Source organism: Ictalurus punctatus, chromosome 13 (assembly GCF_001660625.3).
Source record: "Ictalurus punctatus breed USDA103 chromosome 13, Coco_2.0, whole genome shotgun sequence".
Classification (NCBI taxonomy): domain Eukaryota; kingdom Metazoa; phylum Chordata; class Actinopteri; order Siluriformes; family Ictaluridae; genus Ictalurus; species Ictalurus punctatus.
The window spans coordinates 24,102,794-24,122,488 of record NC_030428.2 but is presented as its reverse complement, the minus strand read 5'-3'; the positions used below and the strand labels follow the sequence as shown (position 1 = coordinate 24,122,488).

Below are 19,695 nucleotides of genomic sequence, written 5' to 3'. Positions count from 1 at the left end.
TGTGCATGTGAGAGGATGAGGAAGAGGAGGGGTCTACAGCGATGGAACACGTGTTTGGGTGCGAGTGTGTACATGGGTGTAATGGGAAAAAGAGCCAGAACTCAGCACTGGATGTTTCATTCATCCTGCCCACTAAGTAAATCCTGTACACTCCTGAAATCCCACAATGCACTGCAGTGAGTCAGTGTACAAACGGCGTACCCTAGCAGGTAGAGAACAGGGAACAGGGAGTGGGGGATAATTCTCAGCACAGTGTGTGCGTGTACCTGCTTCAGTGTACTTCAGTCCTGGTCGATCGTCATTTTCGGCTCGAGCGGGAGGCCACAGGGACTTGATGTGACCCGGTAAACGGCCCTCGAAGTGCTCCAGCGACAGGGGGGGCTGACTCACCGGGGCCCAGGTGTACAGCTGATCTTGCTACAGAGAGACAAAGAAAAGGAGAGACCATCAAAAGACCGAAGAGGAATGCAAATCAAAGTTATAAGAAAAATATATATACACACACAAAAACTAACTAGAATACGAGATGTCAGGGCTGGACAAATTTCTAATCTGGGTGTCTGACACAAACAGATGATGTGTTCAGGCTTTTAGCTTTTATTTATAGTTACCCGGAGGACAAATATGTCCTGATGGAGCAGTCTCCAAAACGTTCTTCCCCATTTAACGACCAGAGAAACACAAAGTAAATGAAGTGTAACATGATGCATGGTGCTGTGACGCGGTGACGACGTAACTAGCGTGTGTGTTACACCCGAATCCAGCTGTCTGCCTTGCTGCTACAACACATCGGTGTGGAATGACATGCCGATCCATAAGGACTATTTTTAGTAGCCGTAATAATTAGCTTGCGTGGATGAAAAGACGCTCTCTCCAGCATCGGGAACATAAAGGGATACGGAAACACCGAGTACACACAGTACAGTGCAACACTACAATATTACTCTAATGCTAGCACAAAAGCATTTAAACCTCACGCTGAAATGAAGCACGTATCCAGATTCAAAACGCAAAAGAGAAGAGCAAAGATCACAGATGGAACGTTAACAGACTGGGGGATAATGCGTGTGGCAGATTACAACCCCAATTCTGAAGAAGTTAACAACAACAACAACAACAACAACAACAACAACAACAACAACGACGAGGAGTGATTTCTAAATGTACTTTGACTTGTATTTAAACAGAAAACACGTAAAAAGACAAATGTTTTACCTTATCAACTGTAGAGTTTTTTGAAAATAAACATTTATTTTGAAATTGATGCATGCAACACGTTCCAAAAATATTGGGACAGGGGCGATTTTGGACTAAAAGCCATGTGAAGAGTTGAAATAAGAAGGTAAATGGTCTGCTCTTACATAGCGCTTTTATCCAAAGCGCTTTACACTGGTTCTCATTCACCCATTCACACACACACGGTAGCAGAGCTGCCATGCAAGGTGCTACCTTGCCATCGGGAGCAACTCGGGGTTCAGTGTCTTGCCCAAAGACACTTCGGTATGTGGAGTCACGTGGGCCGGAAATCGGACTGCCAACCCTACGATTAGTGGACAACCCGCTCTACCACCTGAGCCACAGCCACCCACAGGTGATGGGAAACAAGTGAGGCAATCGTCTAATCATAGTATATATGGAGCCTCCAAAAATGGCCTAGACCTGCAAGAGCAAGGATGAGTCGAGGCTCGCCGATCTGCCAACAGATGAGTCAGCGGATACGCCAACACTTTGAGAACAACATTCCCCAAAGACAAATCGGTAGGATTTTGGGCATTTCACCTTCTACAGTGCACAATATAATTATAAGATTTAAGGATCCGGTCAAATCTCGGTGTGTAAAAGGGCAAGGCCGAAAACCACTTCTAATTACATATTTTACGTGTGATGTGTCTGAGACACAACCAGGTCAAAAATCTGAGTAAAATCAGGCTTTAGTCTTACAGTACAGCACTTAACACTTAGAGGTCACGTTAATTACTGAAATTTCTTCTTTTATGGATTGCCAAATCGTGTTATAAAATGTTATGACAAGTGTAATTTCCCTAATAAAACATTTAGGGAAGCTACTGAACTCCAGCTACTAAAATCGGATGCACGTGGTGCAAGCTTTATTTGAAATGTTTACCTTATTTCACCTCTGACCTTGTAGCACAGCTACTGAAATGAATTCAACTGTTGCACTAGAGTCCGAATCAGTACGTACATGATTTCCTGGAGTTTTTATTTATTAATTATTCTTTTATTATTATTATTTTTGGAAACTGTTGTGGCCAAAAATGCTTCATCTTGGCAAGTTTTTCCCCCCTTAAAATTTGCGATGAAGATTTCTGTGCCTTTTGGTGGAAAACTACTTGAATTGGCGAAGCCTGCGATTGCACTAAATTGTTTTTCACAGTGGTGTTTGTTGGTAACGGAGACCTTCTAGCTGTACTCGGGTTCGAAGCACATGAATTGAAGAGGGCTCTGGACAATGTGCGATGTGGTGACATCACATGACACATCTTGGCCCAAACCTGTGGAAAAACTTCAGAATATTGTAGAGTTTGATTTTGCATTTATTTCTGCAATTGCAAAATCCTGGCAGGACTGCTAAAAGGTCCCTTGAAATAAATGTCCCAATATTGAGGCTTCTGCAGTTAGAGACTCATTATAAAAAGAGAAAATGTTGATTAACGATGAGGTTAAGAACCTGCCATGCATCATTACGCAGACGAGAGGGCGACCCGAACCGTTTCAGTAGTTTCACAGCATCGGTGAGTGATGTCAGCTCGAGGGCGAGAGAGAGAGAGAGAGAGAGAGAGAGAGAGAGAGAGAGAGAGAGAGAGAGAGAGAGAGAGAGAGAGAGAGACAAAGATAATGGAGGAACAGAAGAGAGAAAGAGAACTCCAAACAGAGAGAGTGAAAGAGAAAGAGTTAGGATAACAAAACGAAGAGGACAAAAGAGGAAGAGAAAGGGCCAGGTGCTCTGCTTTGGCTGCACCCTGAGGCCGGAGAAAGATTTTTCAAACACATTCGCCTTATAATAAATGATATCTGCCACTAACGACTGCTTCTTATCCGAGTAACTGAATATAGCGCATAAAGAGTGAGTGAACATGTGTATGTGTATACATCCAATCAGATACCAATCGTGTTTGTAGTTTAATGTAATATAAAATCGGTCAATTATTATACACAAAACTACATCTTTAAATACATGCCTTTTTTTTTTTTAACTTGAAATATCTGAAAGCACTAGAATATTAATGAGCCAATTTTATTATAACTATAAGTAGTAGTAGTAATAATCTTGCTACACTGTTCATATCAAGTAAACGAAAGAATGCGCATTATATTTATTAGTATGCCACGGCATCGCTAACAGCATTCCATAAATGACACACGTTTATTTATATTCATTTATGAAAAATCGGGCAGATTTAAGCCGAAAGTTTAGGAAGTGACAGTTCCGATAGACTTACTGTGTTCTGCTTTGCAGCATACCGCATCTTAAAACATTCAACTGTGTTCCTTCGCCTTCAAATAGATTAATATTCAACACAACTGAACAGTGAAACTGGTTCCCACGTTGCAATCGATCTAACTGTTAAGCTCTTACAATATACAAGATCTCCGCTTAAGTACTACAGAGAACGGAAAAAGCAGTGACGTTTCACAATGAAATATCAGCTTGAATTCGTTTGAGCTAAACTGTAAAATTCCAGCACACACTCACACAGGCAATACAGATGACAAAAGAAATGTCATACTTCAGCACTGAGCGCGATTTGCATCAGAATGATGAAGTTGGATGCTCAGTAAATCATTTACTCATTCACAAGAACTCATCCTGCTCATTCGGAACAAAGCAGACGCACACAATCGGAAGCCAGGAACACACACTGTGCACTCTATAGAGAGCAGTCTCGTCCTGCCCGACGTCCTATCGCTAAAAGCAATAACAATGTTGTAAAACAGCTGCATATCCCCTTCGGTTGCCAACCTGCAGATGTTGGAGCAGACCGCATGTCCTGCAGATGGTGCGTTTGAGGTTGAGCCAGGCCACATCGAGACGCTGGTCTTTCTCCTCCTCGCTTGGCGAAAAAACAACCGCCAGCGACTCGCACACAAAATCCAACACCTCACAAAGGGTGTCCTGAAAGAGGTCCGTTACACAGCTCGCTGTAGCGCCGTCCATGCTCCCGGAAACTCCGCTACTCGTCACTGAAGGCTGTGTGTGGAACAGCAATGCAGTAGGTGTGCGTCCAGGTGCAGTTACACAGTTTGCACAGTAGATGTCAGAGAAGGTGTGCCATCACCCCGGAGCACATGCACTCAGCCAGGCACGAACAACAACAACAACAACAACGAGTGACGCGCGTTTGCTTGCTCATTCGCTTACATCCAGAGCAGAACATAAAGTCTTAAGTAACAACTTCTGATATGGAAAATAGAGATGCACTTGTACACACACAAACACAGCTGGCTCACAGCTGAGACGTGCCAAGCCACAAGAGCAGACGTCAGCTGTTCCACCCTAATCTACAATTCCACTTTAAAAATAACATTTCCTCAAGTCATGACCCATCCCACTTTCTGAATCTGCCCACAAGCCACGCGAGGCAGCGTCCAAGTGTACTTATATCCGAGCAGAGCGGAGATTTCCAAGTGAGGCATCAATGCATTGGAAATCCTGTGGTTTAAAAAAAAAACAACAAAAAAAAAAACAAAAAAAAACAAAAAAAACAATTATATAATATATTTTTATTACAATGACTGTGGTAGACTGGCACAAGGGCATTTAAGCCACATGCTTGAGGGACAGAAAACATCTGAGCTCAGAGAGAGAGAGAGAGAGAGAGAGAGAGAGAGAGAGAGAGAGAGAGTGAGAGTGAGAGTGTGTGTGTGTGTGTGTGTGTGTGTGTGAGAGAGAGAGAGAGAGAGATGCCTGCAGTAGGATCAAATTACTGGGGGACACAAGCAAAGATGATGAGATAAGGAGAAGAGGGCAGAGTGTCGAGGCAGGGGGTCCTATGAACAGTTTTCTTCCCGAGGCAGGTGACAATCACAGCCTGTGGTCTGGCTTAACACCAGAGTTTGTTCAGCACTGAGTGTGTGTGTAGTGAGCAAGTGTTTATTCAGCACTTTCTTTGCTTAATCGCATAAACACAAAGCAAGTCAGAAAGTCACTGCAGCACTGATACTGCAACCACTCTTTCTCTCTCCCTCCTTCTCTCTCCAACACACACACACACACAAAAATGAGAAACACGAAAATCACATTTATATCATTTTCCAGATGTAGTCAAGCATGTTTTGCACATAACGCTGGCTTCCTTAGTTTTAGCATTGGAAGTACAAGGCTAGTGTTCAATCAATCAATCACCGAATCTCATGGCCTTCTGCATGTCTACACCACCACACACTCACGTCATTAGTCATCTCACTGTTCATTAATAGCACGTTTAGAAAAACAGCTTCATAAAATAAAAAATAAAAAATAAAAATAAAAAGTGTTAAATATTCAAACATTTAAATCAAATCAGAAATATGTCATCACTTCTAAACCCCGCCTTCAGACTTTGGGCCACGCCTCCCACAAGGGTAATGCTGCATTTGACTAAAACTTGTAAATTGAAACACCCTCTCAACTCGGAACCCACAAAAGGTGATCTCGGAGGCGTCCGTGTGGTTTTTTTTTTCCCCATCCCTACTTTGTAGCTCAAACACACAGACATCGACCCAAGTTCAAATCGAAACATCTCTAGGTAACGGACATCATTCGGCATGAGGAACATTATGTAAATTTTTCTGGCTGATCCATGTCCAAGACTATCGACACTGGAGTCTGATCAGAATGCTATACTACGGTACATTAGGCGTTTTGCAGGGAGGATTTGAGACTCACGCTGAACTGAGGGCTGACGTGGGTGCTGCTTCCTCCATACTGCTCTCCAAAACAGTCGCTGAAGGGCAGGAGGAGCCCCATGGCAAGGATTCGCGAGCACAGCTTCTCCGCCTCTTCTTCGCACCCGGACTTCTCCTGCTGCTGGAAGAACCTCTCCAACAGAGTGCGTCCTGGAAACAAACATTTAGCGAAAGGAGAACATCGTCAAGTTGGACTGCCTAAAGAACGCAACAGGAGGTTCCTGCATGTCTCCTTAAGCCTAATTGTACATAGTGTCCCAGTACACACACCGCACATAGCGCATAAAACGCAAGTCTTAATACTCGATCAACGATACAAAATATATAAAGATGTGTGAGACAACTACTTTCATTTGGATCCAATTCCAATCTTTCCATTGGTTACAGGATCAGATTGCAATTCATTCCTTGTTTCCCCCTCTAGATCCGATCCATCATTGTATCAGATTGTTGGCATCTCTATGGATGGCGTACGAGTTTTCTGTAAAGCTGCTTCGTGAAGATATCTATTGTTAAACGTGCTACGGAAAACAAAACTGAAATGCAGCCGAATCGAAGTCCGATCCGATACAGCGTAACGGACATGACTACTGGTGGTAACCGCGGTAATCGGATAACGCTCGTATTATTAGTGCGCTCGTAAACCGTCGGTGTTAGGCGTAAACCATGAACGAAAGCACCTCTAGACCTCTAAACCTGCAGCACCACGGGTAATGGAAACTACCTAAAGACGTCATTTGCGGGAAAGAACTGTGCGCTTTCTCGAAGAATCCTAACCGCAGGTAGGCTGGGGGATTTCTCACTACGGGCAGCTCGTCTGAATGACTCACACTGCTGCAGTACACCTCGTCTCGCCGGGAAACTCTCCGGCTTTCTCTTCGTTCATCCTTTACATCCGCATTTCCATCCAGAGCTCGTCCCTGCATTTCTGATTTAAACCCCCGCACTCATGGATGCTGGATTCACTTCCCACGAAAACCTCCAGGCCTCCCTTTCCCCGTCTCTCTCTCTCAGCACTAAAATAAAAAGCCCCACACTACCCACAATTAATTAAGCAATTCCCAGATCCTTAAAAATAAACGCTGATGCCGCACACAAACCCTTCAGAACAGAGTGTATTGTTACGCTGTTGAGAATAAAGCAGGGCCCCACGTAATAAAGGTTCGGTCTGTATTCTACTCCCAGACATATTTTACAGATCACCATTTGCTTACATAACAACTCTGAAATTGATGTGTGTGTCATTCAAATATTTCAGACACTATCCAGTGTTCTGCTTTTACTTTCCTACGTTTGTTTCCCAAACTGCTGAGCAAAAACGACGTGTTTCACGCCCACTCCTGCATACACGAGCCCACAGACGCCCGTGATTGCCTAGTGTAGCTGTGACTGACAGCGGAGAGCGTGTACGCCAAATCCCATCGATCCTCCACCTACACAGCACGGCCGATATCGCCCTCTTGGACGCTTCTCCGTTGTGCCACAACGGAGCCCATTTTCGTAAGCTTTCACTAATTATGAAATCTAAACAGAAAGAAACGCGGCAGAATATTAAAACCGCTCTCTACTGGGTCTATAGCACACTACATAGGGTTCATATGAACACGTAAGGGTGACGTGTAGCACTTGGGCTCAGCTGTGCCATCTGGCTGTTAAAAATAAATAAATAAATAAATAAATAAATAAATAAATAAAACGTAGACGATGGTGATTTTTAGGAGCACTCCAAAACACTTAAGCAAGTCGAGTTTTAAAAATTAATCCGGTAATCCCTAATACTACGTGAACATTTTAGCGAATGTATCAGACTCGTCTTGACAGATTCCTGTGTCAGATTATAACCAAGCAGTGTCGGGTTGCTCGGCTACCACCGCTCATGTTTATGATAAAATAATAAATCTCCCAGCGTTCACTTCGCCCGCAGCGGTTTTTATTCGAATACTTTGGGACACTAAATGATCTCTCATAATCACTATATTGACATTTGCATTATGTAGATCATAAATGGTTGCCAGTTACACTGCGCAGGACCGAGTGGTCAATTTAGAGCAACTCTCTCTCAAAAACAAACAGCAAAACAAGCACAATACGGTGTCGAACTACACATACGTCATCTGCAGTTAATCACTTCAGATGGTTCGTCCGGGAGTGTAACGGAGATTTTCTAGGAGATTAACACAGTCAACTCTGTGTCAGTCTCATTAGTAGTGGTGTTCATTAGCACTGGGCCTCGTCCCAGCCACACACACTTGTTTGAGGGGGTCTTTCTCTGCAGATTACCGCTAACAGTCCTAATTTCGTTAACACTCTACTGCTTTGTCAATATGAAGATAAACCATGGCAGCATGGTAGAGGAGCTGCAAACACAAACTCATCACATATACACAAAAAATCCTGCAAATCCAAGTATATATTATACACACACACATATATATATATACACACATACATTTTTTATATTATATATATTACATATATATATACACATACATTTTTTATATTATATTATATTATATTTATATATATATTAGAGAGAGAGACCGTTAAAACTACACAAAGAGCCCGGTCACCTGCATGCTCAGACAAACAGAACCAGCAGAACACAAAACTGGCGCCATGGATTCTATTAATAGAAGATTAAACTTTAGCACCTGAACCTGAACAGAGAGCCATGACGTGAGAACTCAATCACGAGAAACTCGCTCTACACTCAAGGGAACGCGGCGTGAAAGCTGCACAACACAGACGAAATGCGTTTTACCGCTTCGTCGATACGTCTGTACCTGGAAATGAGGCGGTGACGTATTAAAGACAGCAGAGCCCTCACGTCTGCCAGAGAGCTGAAGGAAAAAAAGATTTTAAAATAAGAAGGAATTATTTGTTTACTAATGTCAGCTTTCAGTCAGACTTTATGCAGGCAGAGGAAGAGGAGAGACGGGAAGACGCAGCCTGAGAAAGGGACTGAGAGGCAGGGGGACATGGGGAAAGAGGCAGATAGAGAGAACGGGAGAGACAGTGAAAAAGGGAGGGGGAGAGACAGGGAGAGAAAAACACCAAGAAAGAGGAGGACACAAAGACAGGGAGAGAGAGAAAGGGAGCGAGAAAAAGACAGAGGAGGACACAGACAAGCAGAGAAAGAACGAGAGAGAAAGACAGGAGGATACAGATGAGAGAGAGAGAGATAAAGGGAGCGATAGAGAAAAAGACAGACGGAGAGAGAGAGAGACAGAAAGAAAGGAAAAGAGAAAAAGACAGGACACAGGTGGAGAGAGAGAGGGAGATGAAGGGAGCGATAAAGAAAGACACAGGAGGACAGACGGAGAGAGAGAGAGAGAGAAAGACAAAGAAAGGGAGAGAGAAAAAGACAGGAGGACACAGATGGAGAGAGAGAAAGGGAGCAATAGAGAAAAAGAGAGAACAGACAGGGAGAGAAAGAGAGATGAAGGTAGCAATAGAGAAAAAGACAGACAGGTGGATAGACAGAAAGACAGAAAGAAAGGGAAAGAGAAAAAGACAGGAGGACACAGGTGGAGAGAGAGAGAAAAAGAGACAGAGGACAGACAGGAAGAGAAAGAGAGAGAGATGAAGAAAGTGATAGAGAAAAAGAGACAGGAGGACAGATGGAGGGAGAGAGAGAGAGAGAGAGAGCACAATGATTAGGGCTTTCTCCCAGGTTATGAGTGTGACTCATCATACACGCGCGCACACACACACACACTCCACTGCATTATAGTGATTAGTAATAAGACATCCAGAAGCAGAAGATGGACCATGCTTGATCAGAGACCGCTCGCTCCGCTGCTGAACACAAAGCATGACCTGATCAACAGAAACGTTAGTGATTACTGGGTAATAGATCACAGCTGATGTGACTGTTTGTCTCTCCCTCTCTGATGTGTACAGAAACAAAACAAAACTGACCCCCCTTCCCCTGACTCTGTCTCACAGACAGAGAGGATAAATGTGGGCCTGTCACGAGAAAGGAAAGAGAGGTGTGGAGGGAGAAAGAGGCAGAATGTGCCAGACGCATAATGAGCCAAGAGGAGAGCGTATAAATCTGCACAGATTTAGGCTGCACAACAGATAACATTAAACGGAGATGGCAGAAGGCATGTAATTCAGTCACCGTACCGTTCTCCAAATTATTACACCGGTGTGCTGGAGGTAAGAGTGTTCCGGTTTGATCATTTGACAGCTAATATTACTGCTTCACAGTATTAAGTGAACACATCCAAACACACTGCAAGAGGTGAAAATTAAAACTTACTGTTACTACTACTACTACTACTACTACTACTACTACTACTATTATTATTATTATTATTATCCTGCACTTTTCATTTGGAGTTTAAAATCTCCTAATGCTTTCCATGCAAAAGTCCAGAACATTGACACACTATACAGAACAATAAAAGGAAATCCCAGCCGCTTTGCTATGCTGTGGGAGGAGTTTATTTCTGCCGCCATGGTTCGAGTCCTAGAGCAGACATATTCAAAAACTTTCTCCCCACAGAATTTAAGAACTTATGCCTAATAAACACAGTTAACTGATGTTATCTGTATTCTTATTTAATAGTGGATAACTCAGACATACCTTGTTAGTTCTATTTTACATTAACGAGGGCGCCTCGTCAGCACGTCTCGAGCGGAGCGCTCGACACCTGTGCAGATCATTCTGGACTCAAATGTCTGATGAGGTTTTCCATTAGGGTGAAAAAGAGATCGCAAGTCAATACTGCCATTTTTGGACTGACTAGCTAGATGAAACATTTCTATCCTGATGGGTGTGGTCCCTCCCCATCCACAAGGCCTCTCCAAATAATTTGATCAGGATTATATATATAAAAAAAAAAAAAAAAAAAAAAAAAAAAAAAAAAAAAAAAAAAAAAAAAAAAAACACGATATCGTACGACCTTCACGGTTACCACATTTCAACCCGATTGAACATTTATGATAGATCTGAGCAAACTGTTAAACAGTGCTCTTCACCACCATCATCTAAACTCCAACGGAGGGGGGAAATCTTTTGGAAGAATGGTGTTCATCGCTTGTGTGTGAAGAACCAATGCTAAGTTGTTCTGGAGGCTCACGTCATCCGACACCATGTTGGTTCTTCCGTTAATTTGTCCCATGTTGTTCTGGATTTCTAATAAAGGACATTAAGGAAAGTCATTTCCCACAGGCCGAGCTGCGACCGATATTCAGGTCTCCCAGCAGGTTAGGTCTCGGGTTAGTGAAGTGCTTGGGATGGGCTAGAAGATGGGCTTCAGAAGATCAGGGAGATATGCCTGAGCTAAGCCCTTACCAAACGATACCGATATCGCATGCAGTAGATCTATTACAGCACACTTACATTACTCAACATTTACAGAACAATGTCTAGCCTTTATTTCGGGCAAATTATTAAGCCTTTGAAATGAACCTGGTCCTTTGTTTGAGTGAGTAAAGATCTTCAAGTACGACATGCTACATTGCTGAGTTCTTTTATACATGTCTGTGTATTAAACAAAAAGCAGAATGATTTAATTCTCTACCATGTTTAATTTATTCCGAGGTTTCCCTTGATTGAGGGGCAGAAATGTAAGCATGCTCTAGTTTTCTGTGCTTAACCTGTACTGATGATGGAAAAGTATAGAGATAAGGAATAAGCAATAATGCGCGTTTTATCATTCGGACCGATAGGGTGATGACATTCTCACGCACGGCCGATTCGCTAGAAATATATAAAAGGTAGCATTACCGTCACAGGAAGGCCATGAACACTTAAAAATTTAACTAGATTTTATAAAAGTGATCATAATCCTACAAACCACATCACTGCGTTCGTTTCCACGTTGTATGTTCATACAGTATAAAGAACTCTGTTCTAGTAACAGATTTGCACCTTTTGAGGTCATAAGGTTCAGATAAACGGGTGCCGTCTGCTATATAAGTGGCGTGAATTATTAATAGACATCTTTCAGGATAGAGAGCCATCACAGAGCCAACAGTATTGATTTTAGAGAGGAAAAGAGCAAAAAGTTGTGTGCGTGTGTTCGGTGTCACACATGCGCAAGTGGAAAGGAAAAAGAAAGAAAGAAAGAAAGAAAGAAAGAAAGCAAAGAAAAAAAGAAAAAGAAATAGAAAAAGAAGGAGAAAGAAGAAAGAAAGAAAGAAAGCAAAGAAAAAAGAAAAAAATAGAAAAAGAAAAAGAAGGAGAAAGAAGAAAGAAAAGAAAAAGAAGGAAGAAAAAAGAGATTAAGGAAAAAGAAGGAAAAAGGAAAAAGAAGAAAGAAAGAAAAAAGAAGAAAAAGGAAAAAGAAAGAAAGGAAAAAGAAAAACGAAAAAGAAAGAAAGGGAAAAGGAAGAAAGAAAGAAAAAGAAAGAAAGGGAAAAGAGAGAAAGAAAGAAAGGGAAAAGGAAGAAAGAAAGAAAAAGAAAGAAAGAAAGGGAAAAGGAAGAAAGAAAGAAAAAGAAAGAAAGGGAAAAGAGAGAAAGAAAGAGGGAAAAGAAGAAGAAAGGAAAAAGAAAGAAAAAGAAAGAAAGGAAAAAGAAAGAAAAAGAAAGAAAGGAAAAAGAAAGAAAAAGAAAGAAAGGAAAAAGAAAGGAAAGGAAAAAGAAAGGAAAGGGAAAAGAAAGGAAAGGGAAAAGAAAGGAAAGGGAAAAGAAAGGAAAGGGAAAAGAAAGGAAAGGGAAAAGGAAGAAAGAAAGGAAAAAGAAAGAAAGGAAAAAGAAAGGGAAAAGAAAGAAAGAAAGAAAGAAAGAAAGAAAGAAAGAGGGAAAAGAAAAAGGAAAAAGAAGAAAGAAAGGAAAAAGGAAGAAAGGGAAAAGAAAAAGAAAGAAAGGAAAGGGAAAAGAAAGAGAAAGAAAGAAAGAAAAAGGGAAAAGAAAGAAAGAAAGAAAGAAAGAAAGGGGGAAAGGAAGAAGAAAAAAAGAAAGGAAAAAGAAAGAAAGAAAGAAAGAAAGAAAGGAAAAAGGAAAAAGAAAGAAAAAGGAAAAAGAAAGAAAAAGGAAAAAGAAAGAAATGAAAAAGAAGAAAGAAATGGAAAATTAAAAAGAAAGGAAAAAGAAGAAAGAAAGGAAAAAGAAGAAAGAAAGGAAAAAGAAGAGGGGAGAAAGCAGAAAAGTTCAAGCACAACACACATTTAGGTTAGGCATTTCAGATATGGGAAGGTATAAGGAAAGAGATTTAGCAAGGTTATTTTCTAAATTATTATTATATATATTTTAGAATCTACCTTTCTTAATCCAGCTTGTACACAGGGGAGGAAGATATGACAAAAATACCAAACCATGATTCTCAGGAATTTCTACGATATCTCAATATACTGTATACATGTGCTCAATACAGAACTGCTGCATTTAAAAAAAAATAATAATAATAATAAAAACATTACCTGAAGTTTATTTAATGTTTACAGAAAAACATTTTATAATGGTTTACTGGTTCTCTAAAAGAGCACCAGCTTCATGTCTGTATTCAAGACAGTGTGATCACACATACATTACATAATGATAAATAAATAACAGTATTTATCTTATTTACTCCAGTACCGTCTCTGCATTCGCCCTTTCTTGTATTATTTCTCTCAGTTGCTTACTCACGCACTTGCAAACAATTTCTGTACCCATCTTCCAATCCATCATCCTTACACACCCACACACTCCGATTTAGATGTTCTCGGATGTTTGTCCAACATCAGATCCTCAGAGTGACATTTCCCCATCATGCCGCAGTCCACCACTATTTACTTATCCTGCCTATAATTAAGCCCTCAATAAACCTGCACAGAACTCCAAAATGTGTCAGTCCTTACCTTTCTGATCATTCTTGTGTCAGATGATTTCTTTTTACACAGCATTTAAAATCAAATCATGATTTTAGCTTTAGCATCATCATTACCCAGCGCTACCTAAAACTTTCCGTGTATCGTATATTAACTTGCGACTCTCGGAAGTCTCGGTCAGATCGGACCAAGAAGGTTACTCTGGAAAATGCTACCTATACAGAATAAACACAGGTGAATGATCATGATTAGAAAAGAATTTTATTTTCCTCACCTGTGAACACATCCTGAAAGCTGCAGGTGGAGACTTGTCCGGCTGAAGCCCTGCGACCAGCCTCAAGCGGCGTCACTCCTGTCCGGAGCGTCCCCTCTGAGCCGCCGTACTCGAGGAAGTCCTCTGAGCCGGTTTTGGGTGGAAGGGGACGGAGCTCTTCGGTCCAATCGGCGGAGCGACTGATGGGTCCGGTGACGCTGTAAGAGCGCTGCCGTTGTTTTGGGCGCATCCGTCCTGCCCGAGTGGCGGCGATGGTGTTGGTGGTGGGTGGAGCCTCATGGGAGCGGCGTGTGCAGAGTGGGCTGTGGGAGGGCGAGGGTACGGGAGAAGGAACAGGTGAGCTAAGCTGGCGCGTGGTGGTTTTGATGTATGAAGGGTGGATGGGAGGGTAGGGTTTTACTACTGGACTGCCGATTGTTGGGATGCTGGGCTTCACGTGCCTCGTGGCTACAGGACTCTCCTGCTGGAGCCACTGTGGAAGCGATATACTACTCTTCCTCCCCCTTGCAATCGGCACTTCCTCTTCATCTTCCTCCTTATCGCCTGCGGTCGGCTCAGCGGTCAAAACCTCGGCGTCGATGCATTCGATGTCCAGAGATGATGATGAAGCGCCAGTCTCTGGCCGTTTCGTGTCCGAACTCGAGTCCTCCTCTTGAAGCAGAAGATCCACATTGTCATCTTCCTCCACTTCCTCAGCGACCTCCACCGCACTCTCAAACGAAGCCGTGAAGTCTGGAAAGCTGGCCTCACTGGTTGTCTTGGTGACTAAACTCACAACCCTTCCGACTGTCTCCTCAACCGTCTCCTCAGCAACGAAGGGGGCTGCGTCAAGCGCTGCCTCTGGCTCTTTTGTCTCAGTTGCTACGGTGATAGCAGCACAAAGGGCCAGCTCGGAAGCACCGGTCTTGCCGTTACCAATCTCCTCCCCCCACCTCTCCTTCTCTCCCGCTTCGTTCTTCTCGTCCCCCTTCTTCGCAGCATCTCTTTTTCCATCTGTATCGCTCTTAACGAGTTCAGAGTGTGTCCCCAGGCCGTTCTCCTGACAGCGAGGCATCTCCAGCATGGTGAACGGCTCTGATTTGGTGTAGAAGCGTTGTTTATTTTCAGCCTCGGGGATGCCATTTTGTTTCCACTCTTTTCCCTGCTGCTGGAGTCTGATGGCATGCTGAATGTCAGCCAGCAGGTCCTCGTGCTCAGCCGCAGAGTGAAAGCTGTAAATATCCGTATCCGATCCAGAGCTGGCCTTCTTCTCTGGAGCGTCCGGCGTCTCCAGTCTGCTGTTGTTATCGGAGAGAACAGGTCTCTGGTCCTCAGCGTCGGATTGGCCGAGTTCATCGGCCGACAGCTCGGGTGTTTTGGTGTCCAGCTCGTCATGCTGCGAGTCCAGAGCATCTTCTCGCGAGCCGCTGAGCAGGCCCTTAACCTTGGCTAGATTTTTTCGCTTGCGGATGTTGAAGACCGATTTGGATTCGGACTTGCCCTTCTTCTTTCCTCCTCCGTCTCCACCCTTGCCATGCTTGCCGTGGGATTTCTTGGTGTGAAATCCTTTCTTTGTGGTGTCAGCATGGCTGCACTCATCCACCGCGCTCTCTCCATCTCCCACGGGGACAGAGCGCTTCGGCTTCGCATCCTGGTTGCCCATGGCGCTGTATGAGCTCAGGCCATGACTGCTGAAGAGCGTGCGAAAGCGCTTTCGTTTACGCGAGCGGCCCTGACTGATCCGCGAAACGGTCTCGCCTTCTGATGACGAGGAAAGGAACAGGCAGGAGGAGGATGAGGCAAAAGAGAAGAACAGCAGGTCACTATCGCTCTCGCTCCCTCCCCCCTTCGTCTGTTCATCTCTCGCTCTGCACAGAGAGCTGGGGAGGGAGGGGGAGCGCACCCTGAGGACATTCTCAATGCACCGCTCCTCCTCCTCCTCCTCCTGACTGTGGTTAAAGGGCTGATGGGAAATGTAGTAGTGCCGGTATTTCCCTAGACTTAAAGCCTCCAGCAGTCTCTCTCTAAGGGGAAGGTGGGGGTGGCTTTCCTCATTCCCAGGCAATGAGGAATCCACCAGTAACAGAGGCTGCATTGCAAACACAGCCAAAGGAGCGTTCACACACACACCCACTGCAACACAAATAACAGAATGTACAGATTACTGAATGTGGAAAAAAAATAAACCTACTAAAAGGGTCTGAAATTAACTCCGCCAAATGACCCACCGCAGCACCGCCCCCACTGTCGTTTTGCTTTTTTACAGTAATAAAAAGCATTTAGTTCAGTTAGAGTACGGACGCTATGATTAAAAACTGAACGCGTCTGCTCAATTCAGCAAGAGCCGAACGAGTCCGAGTCGCAGTACAGATCAGCAGGAGTCGGATTTCGTGACGAGAGTGAGACGAGCTGACTGACAAGACGATGGCGGAAGATTTGGTTTCAAAGCGAAATGTAAAAGCACCTATTTGGCAATATTTTGGATTTTTTGTTGCGTTTTTCATTAAGAATAATAATGAACCCACCATTCAAGCAATTGCCTCCCCCGAACTGTCACGAATTTGAATTGCCGGTATGAAACGGTGGGAAGATTTCCTCACAGTCACATCCCAAGCACTTGGAAATCCCATTAGCTGCAAAGGCTGTACCAATTACGCCAATCAGGCCAAAATGTAGGGTTGCTGAATAGGTGTTGCAGCCCAGGAAAACCCTCAACATATTCTACTACATGACTACAAGACTCAAATACAGTAGTAAAGTAAAATAAAAGACTACCATTTAAAAATTCAAAAGTGAAAAGCATTTAAAGACTTCATTCCAGTTCCACTGAAAGACACCAATCCTGCCTCTACATGTAGGCTATAACCCAATCTATGTACGGAAAAAAAAAAAAAAAAAAAAAAACTAGCAGATTTTTGAAGAAAACCAAGTTGAAAATATGAAACGAGTCCCCACTTTGATCATCATCGTCCATATCGGTCTCTCGGTCATCAATTATTTAAACACACTGGGCCTCTTATCAAGCTGGATACAAACAGATCTATTCGTAAATCCTTCATATGAGCGGTTACTAAAGAAAATTTGCCATTCGTGAAAATCCCGTAAATTTTTTATTATTTTTTTTTTTTGGGGGGGGGGGGGGGGGGGGGTGATTCAATATCATTTTTTATTGCTTATTTTACGAAGAAAATCTGCATTTCCGAAACCTCTGTGAATCTGGCAGAAATTTTTTATTCCGGTTTGATTTGTGTGCATTTACACAACATTTACACACAACTTTGATAACCAAGACCAAGTCAGTTTCTCTACAGCATGCAACTAGCAAAATACTTCATCAACGCAAGATCTTCACTGTGCGTTGAGAAAATCCCACATGGCTAGTGAGGTTTCAGACGTTTAAGCAGACCGACTGTGTTTACCAATGCATTTGTTCATCTCTGCAGGCTGACACCAAAATAAGGTTAAAGAAAAGCATAAAAACATCTCCATGTCGTTTCGGACAAATATATCCACATTTTATTTTAGTAGATGTGTCAGAAAATGTCATTTTGTGTCAAAAGGTGTTTTGGTTTTTATCCTGTCCATTGAATTTTCCGACAGCCGATGGATTTTCCCCAGACGGCCACACACATGTTCCTAAATATTTAATTTCAGCACAAATAATTCAATTAACAATTACGTAATTATTCATATAAAAGCTTTCAAGATTTTTTTTCCATTTACTTTAAATCCATTTAATTTCACTTCAGTTGGAGAAAGCATTCTGCAACAATATTTTTATTTGTTTATTTTTTAATTTAGTAAAAGCAATATACAGCTATACAATTTTTTTTTTTTTTTTAAAGGAAATTATCAAACTAGCTTTCAGTTACTTTAGGACAATTTTTCTCTCTCCAGTTTCTTTATTGTATTACTCAAGTCTTAATATAATGTTTTGTTTGGTTTCCAAGAAAGAATTGTAGTAAAACTTGGGGAATATACCTTAATTTTACGGGAAATTTACTCGTTTTGGGTGAATTCGGTGGATTAAATAAAAGGACCAGTAAAACCTACAGCTAAAGCAAATAAATCTTTCCAGGTTTAATAACTGAAATATCCGTGTTCTCACTTCTTCATATTTATTGTTTAAATACAGAACATATTTATGGAGTGATTAGATTATTTATACATGTTCATTTATGACTCTTTGACTTTTGTAGCATTTCAGTTCCCAGTGTTTAGTAAATAGACCCGGTTCCTAAATTCAACATCACCCAGTAAGCAAAAACTTACTTTAACACAGTAACACAGTTTTATTTACCTGCTGAAAATTAAACTAATTAACAACTCCCAATTGAAACTCAATCACCAGCCAAATCCCATTGCTTCCCAACACAAGACAACCAACCATGCTTTAAACAAACTTACCCGAGATGTTGATGCGGACTCTGCGCATGCGCAGCAAGTGTCTCGGCCTAACTTTTTCACAATTTTAAAGATCCATCATGGAGGCGTTTTCGGCGAATTTACAACGAGGTATGCTATTTAGCTAAACAAAACGAGATGTGTTTTCTATTAATACGTCGCCAGGTTAAAAAACAACAACAAAACAAACAAACAAACAAAAAAACCAGACGGAATACACAATATGAAACTCAAACAAAGCTTTCCATTAATACAGGACCTGCTGACTCAGGGCCGCCATTTTATAAGCTAAAATATCTAACTGCTAAAACTCTTTTTAAAACCCTACCCAGACTCAGCCTAACCGCACCAGTCACTCAATAAACTAACTTATAAACCACATACAATTAAAATAAAGAGGGGGGAATTTATATATAATATATATTTGTACAGACTATATCTGTGAGGGGAAACAATACTTAATGCTTAAAAAAACAACAACTATCAGCTCGTCATAATCATCCTGACCACGCCCCGTTACTGCTCCTCCCTGATTGGTTAAAAAAGAGTTACCGCTCTAACGAGCGCGTGGCGTCACTAGGCAACGCCCAAGTGTAACTGCACCTGCTTGTACCGAGCGCCGTTGTCACTCTATTGGATGTAAAGTGCACTAAGTAGGGCGTAGAACACCGTTGTTTCAGGCTCAACGTAGTGCACCTGTGAAGAAAGTAGGGAGCTACTTGGGGTTCCGCCCATCTCAATTAGCAGAATCAGGAACTTCCTGAATAGAAGAAAAGACATTATTTTAAATTATTTTTAAGACGTTTATTTGTTTAAATGAAAGTTTAAAGGGGCCTGTATCCTATGTGTAAAATGATTAAAATGTATTACATGTAATACATTAATAAATTTATTTATTTATTTATTTATTTTTATTGTTGCACACTGTCAGCAGCACTAGCGTGCATAAACTAGAGCAATATATCAATAAATCTATTTTAATTAAAGCCCCATGTCTGAACAAAATATTAATATTAAAATAATAAATATGTAGAGAATGTGTGTGTGTGTGTGTGTGTGTGTGTGTGTGTGTGTGTGTGTGTGTGTGTGTGTGTGTTGTAAAACATAATAGTAATTTCAGACAATAGTTTCTTGAATGATTTGACAAAACTCATTATAATTATCATGTTTGTAAAATATTTCAGAAATGCTTTACCAGATAGATTCTGTGTAATGTCTTAAATAATATATATTTCATGCTTTAACCAATTATTTCATTGTCATTAAAATATTTTGGGGCTTTTTTCCCACTGATTACCATTAACCACTACCAACAACCACAGCTGAAGAAAATACTGTGTGAAAAGTATTGTTTATTATTATTAT

General features: G+C 41.9%; 1 protein-coding gene across 1 annotated transcript in view; it reads right to left on the bottom strand.

Annotated features, from left to right (window-relative positions):
• Window positions 1-18,419, bottom strand: part of fmn2b (formin 2b) — an 86,813-nt gene extending 68,394 nt beyond the window's left edge. Inside the window, exons 1-4 of the mRNA XM_017484338.3 lie at window positions 18,334-18,419; window positions 13,948-16,059; window positions 5,888-6,057; window positions 267-417 (exon numbers count right to left, since the gene is read on the bottom strand). Coding sequence (XP_017339827.2) covers window positions 267-417; window positions 5,888-6,057; window positions 13,948-16,059; window positions 18,334-18,361 — 2,461 coding nt within the window. The 5' untranslated portion in view covers window positions 18,362-18,419. The remainder of the gene's footprint in view (window positions 1-266; window positions 418-5,887; window positions 6,058-13,947; window positions 16,060-18,333) is intronic.
• Window positions 18,420-19,695: the final 1,276 nt, after the last annotated feature.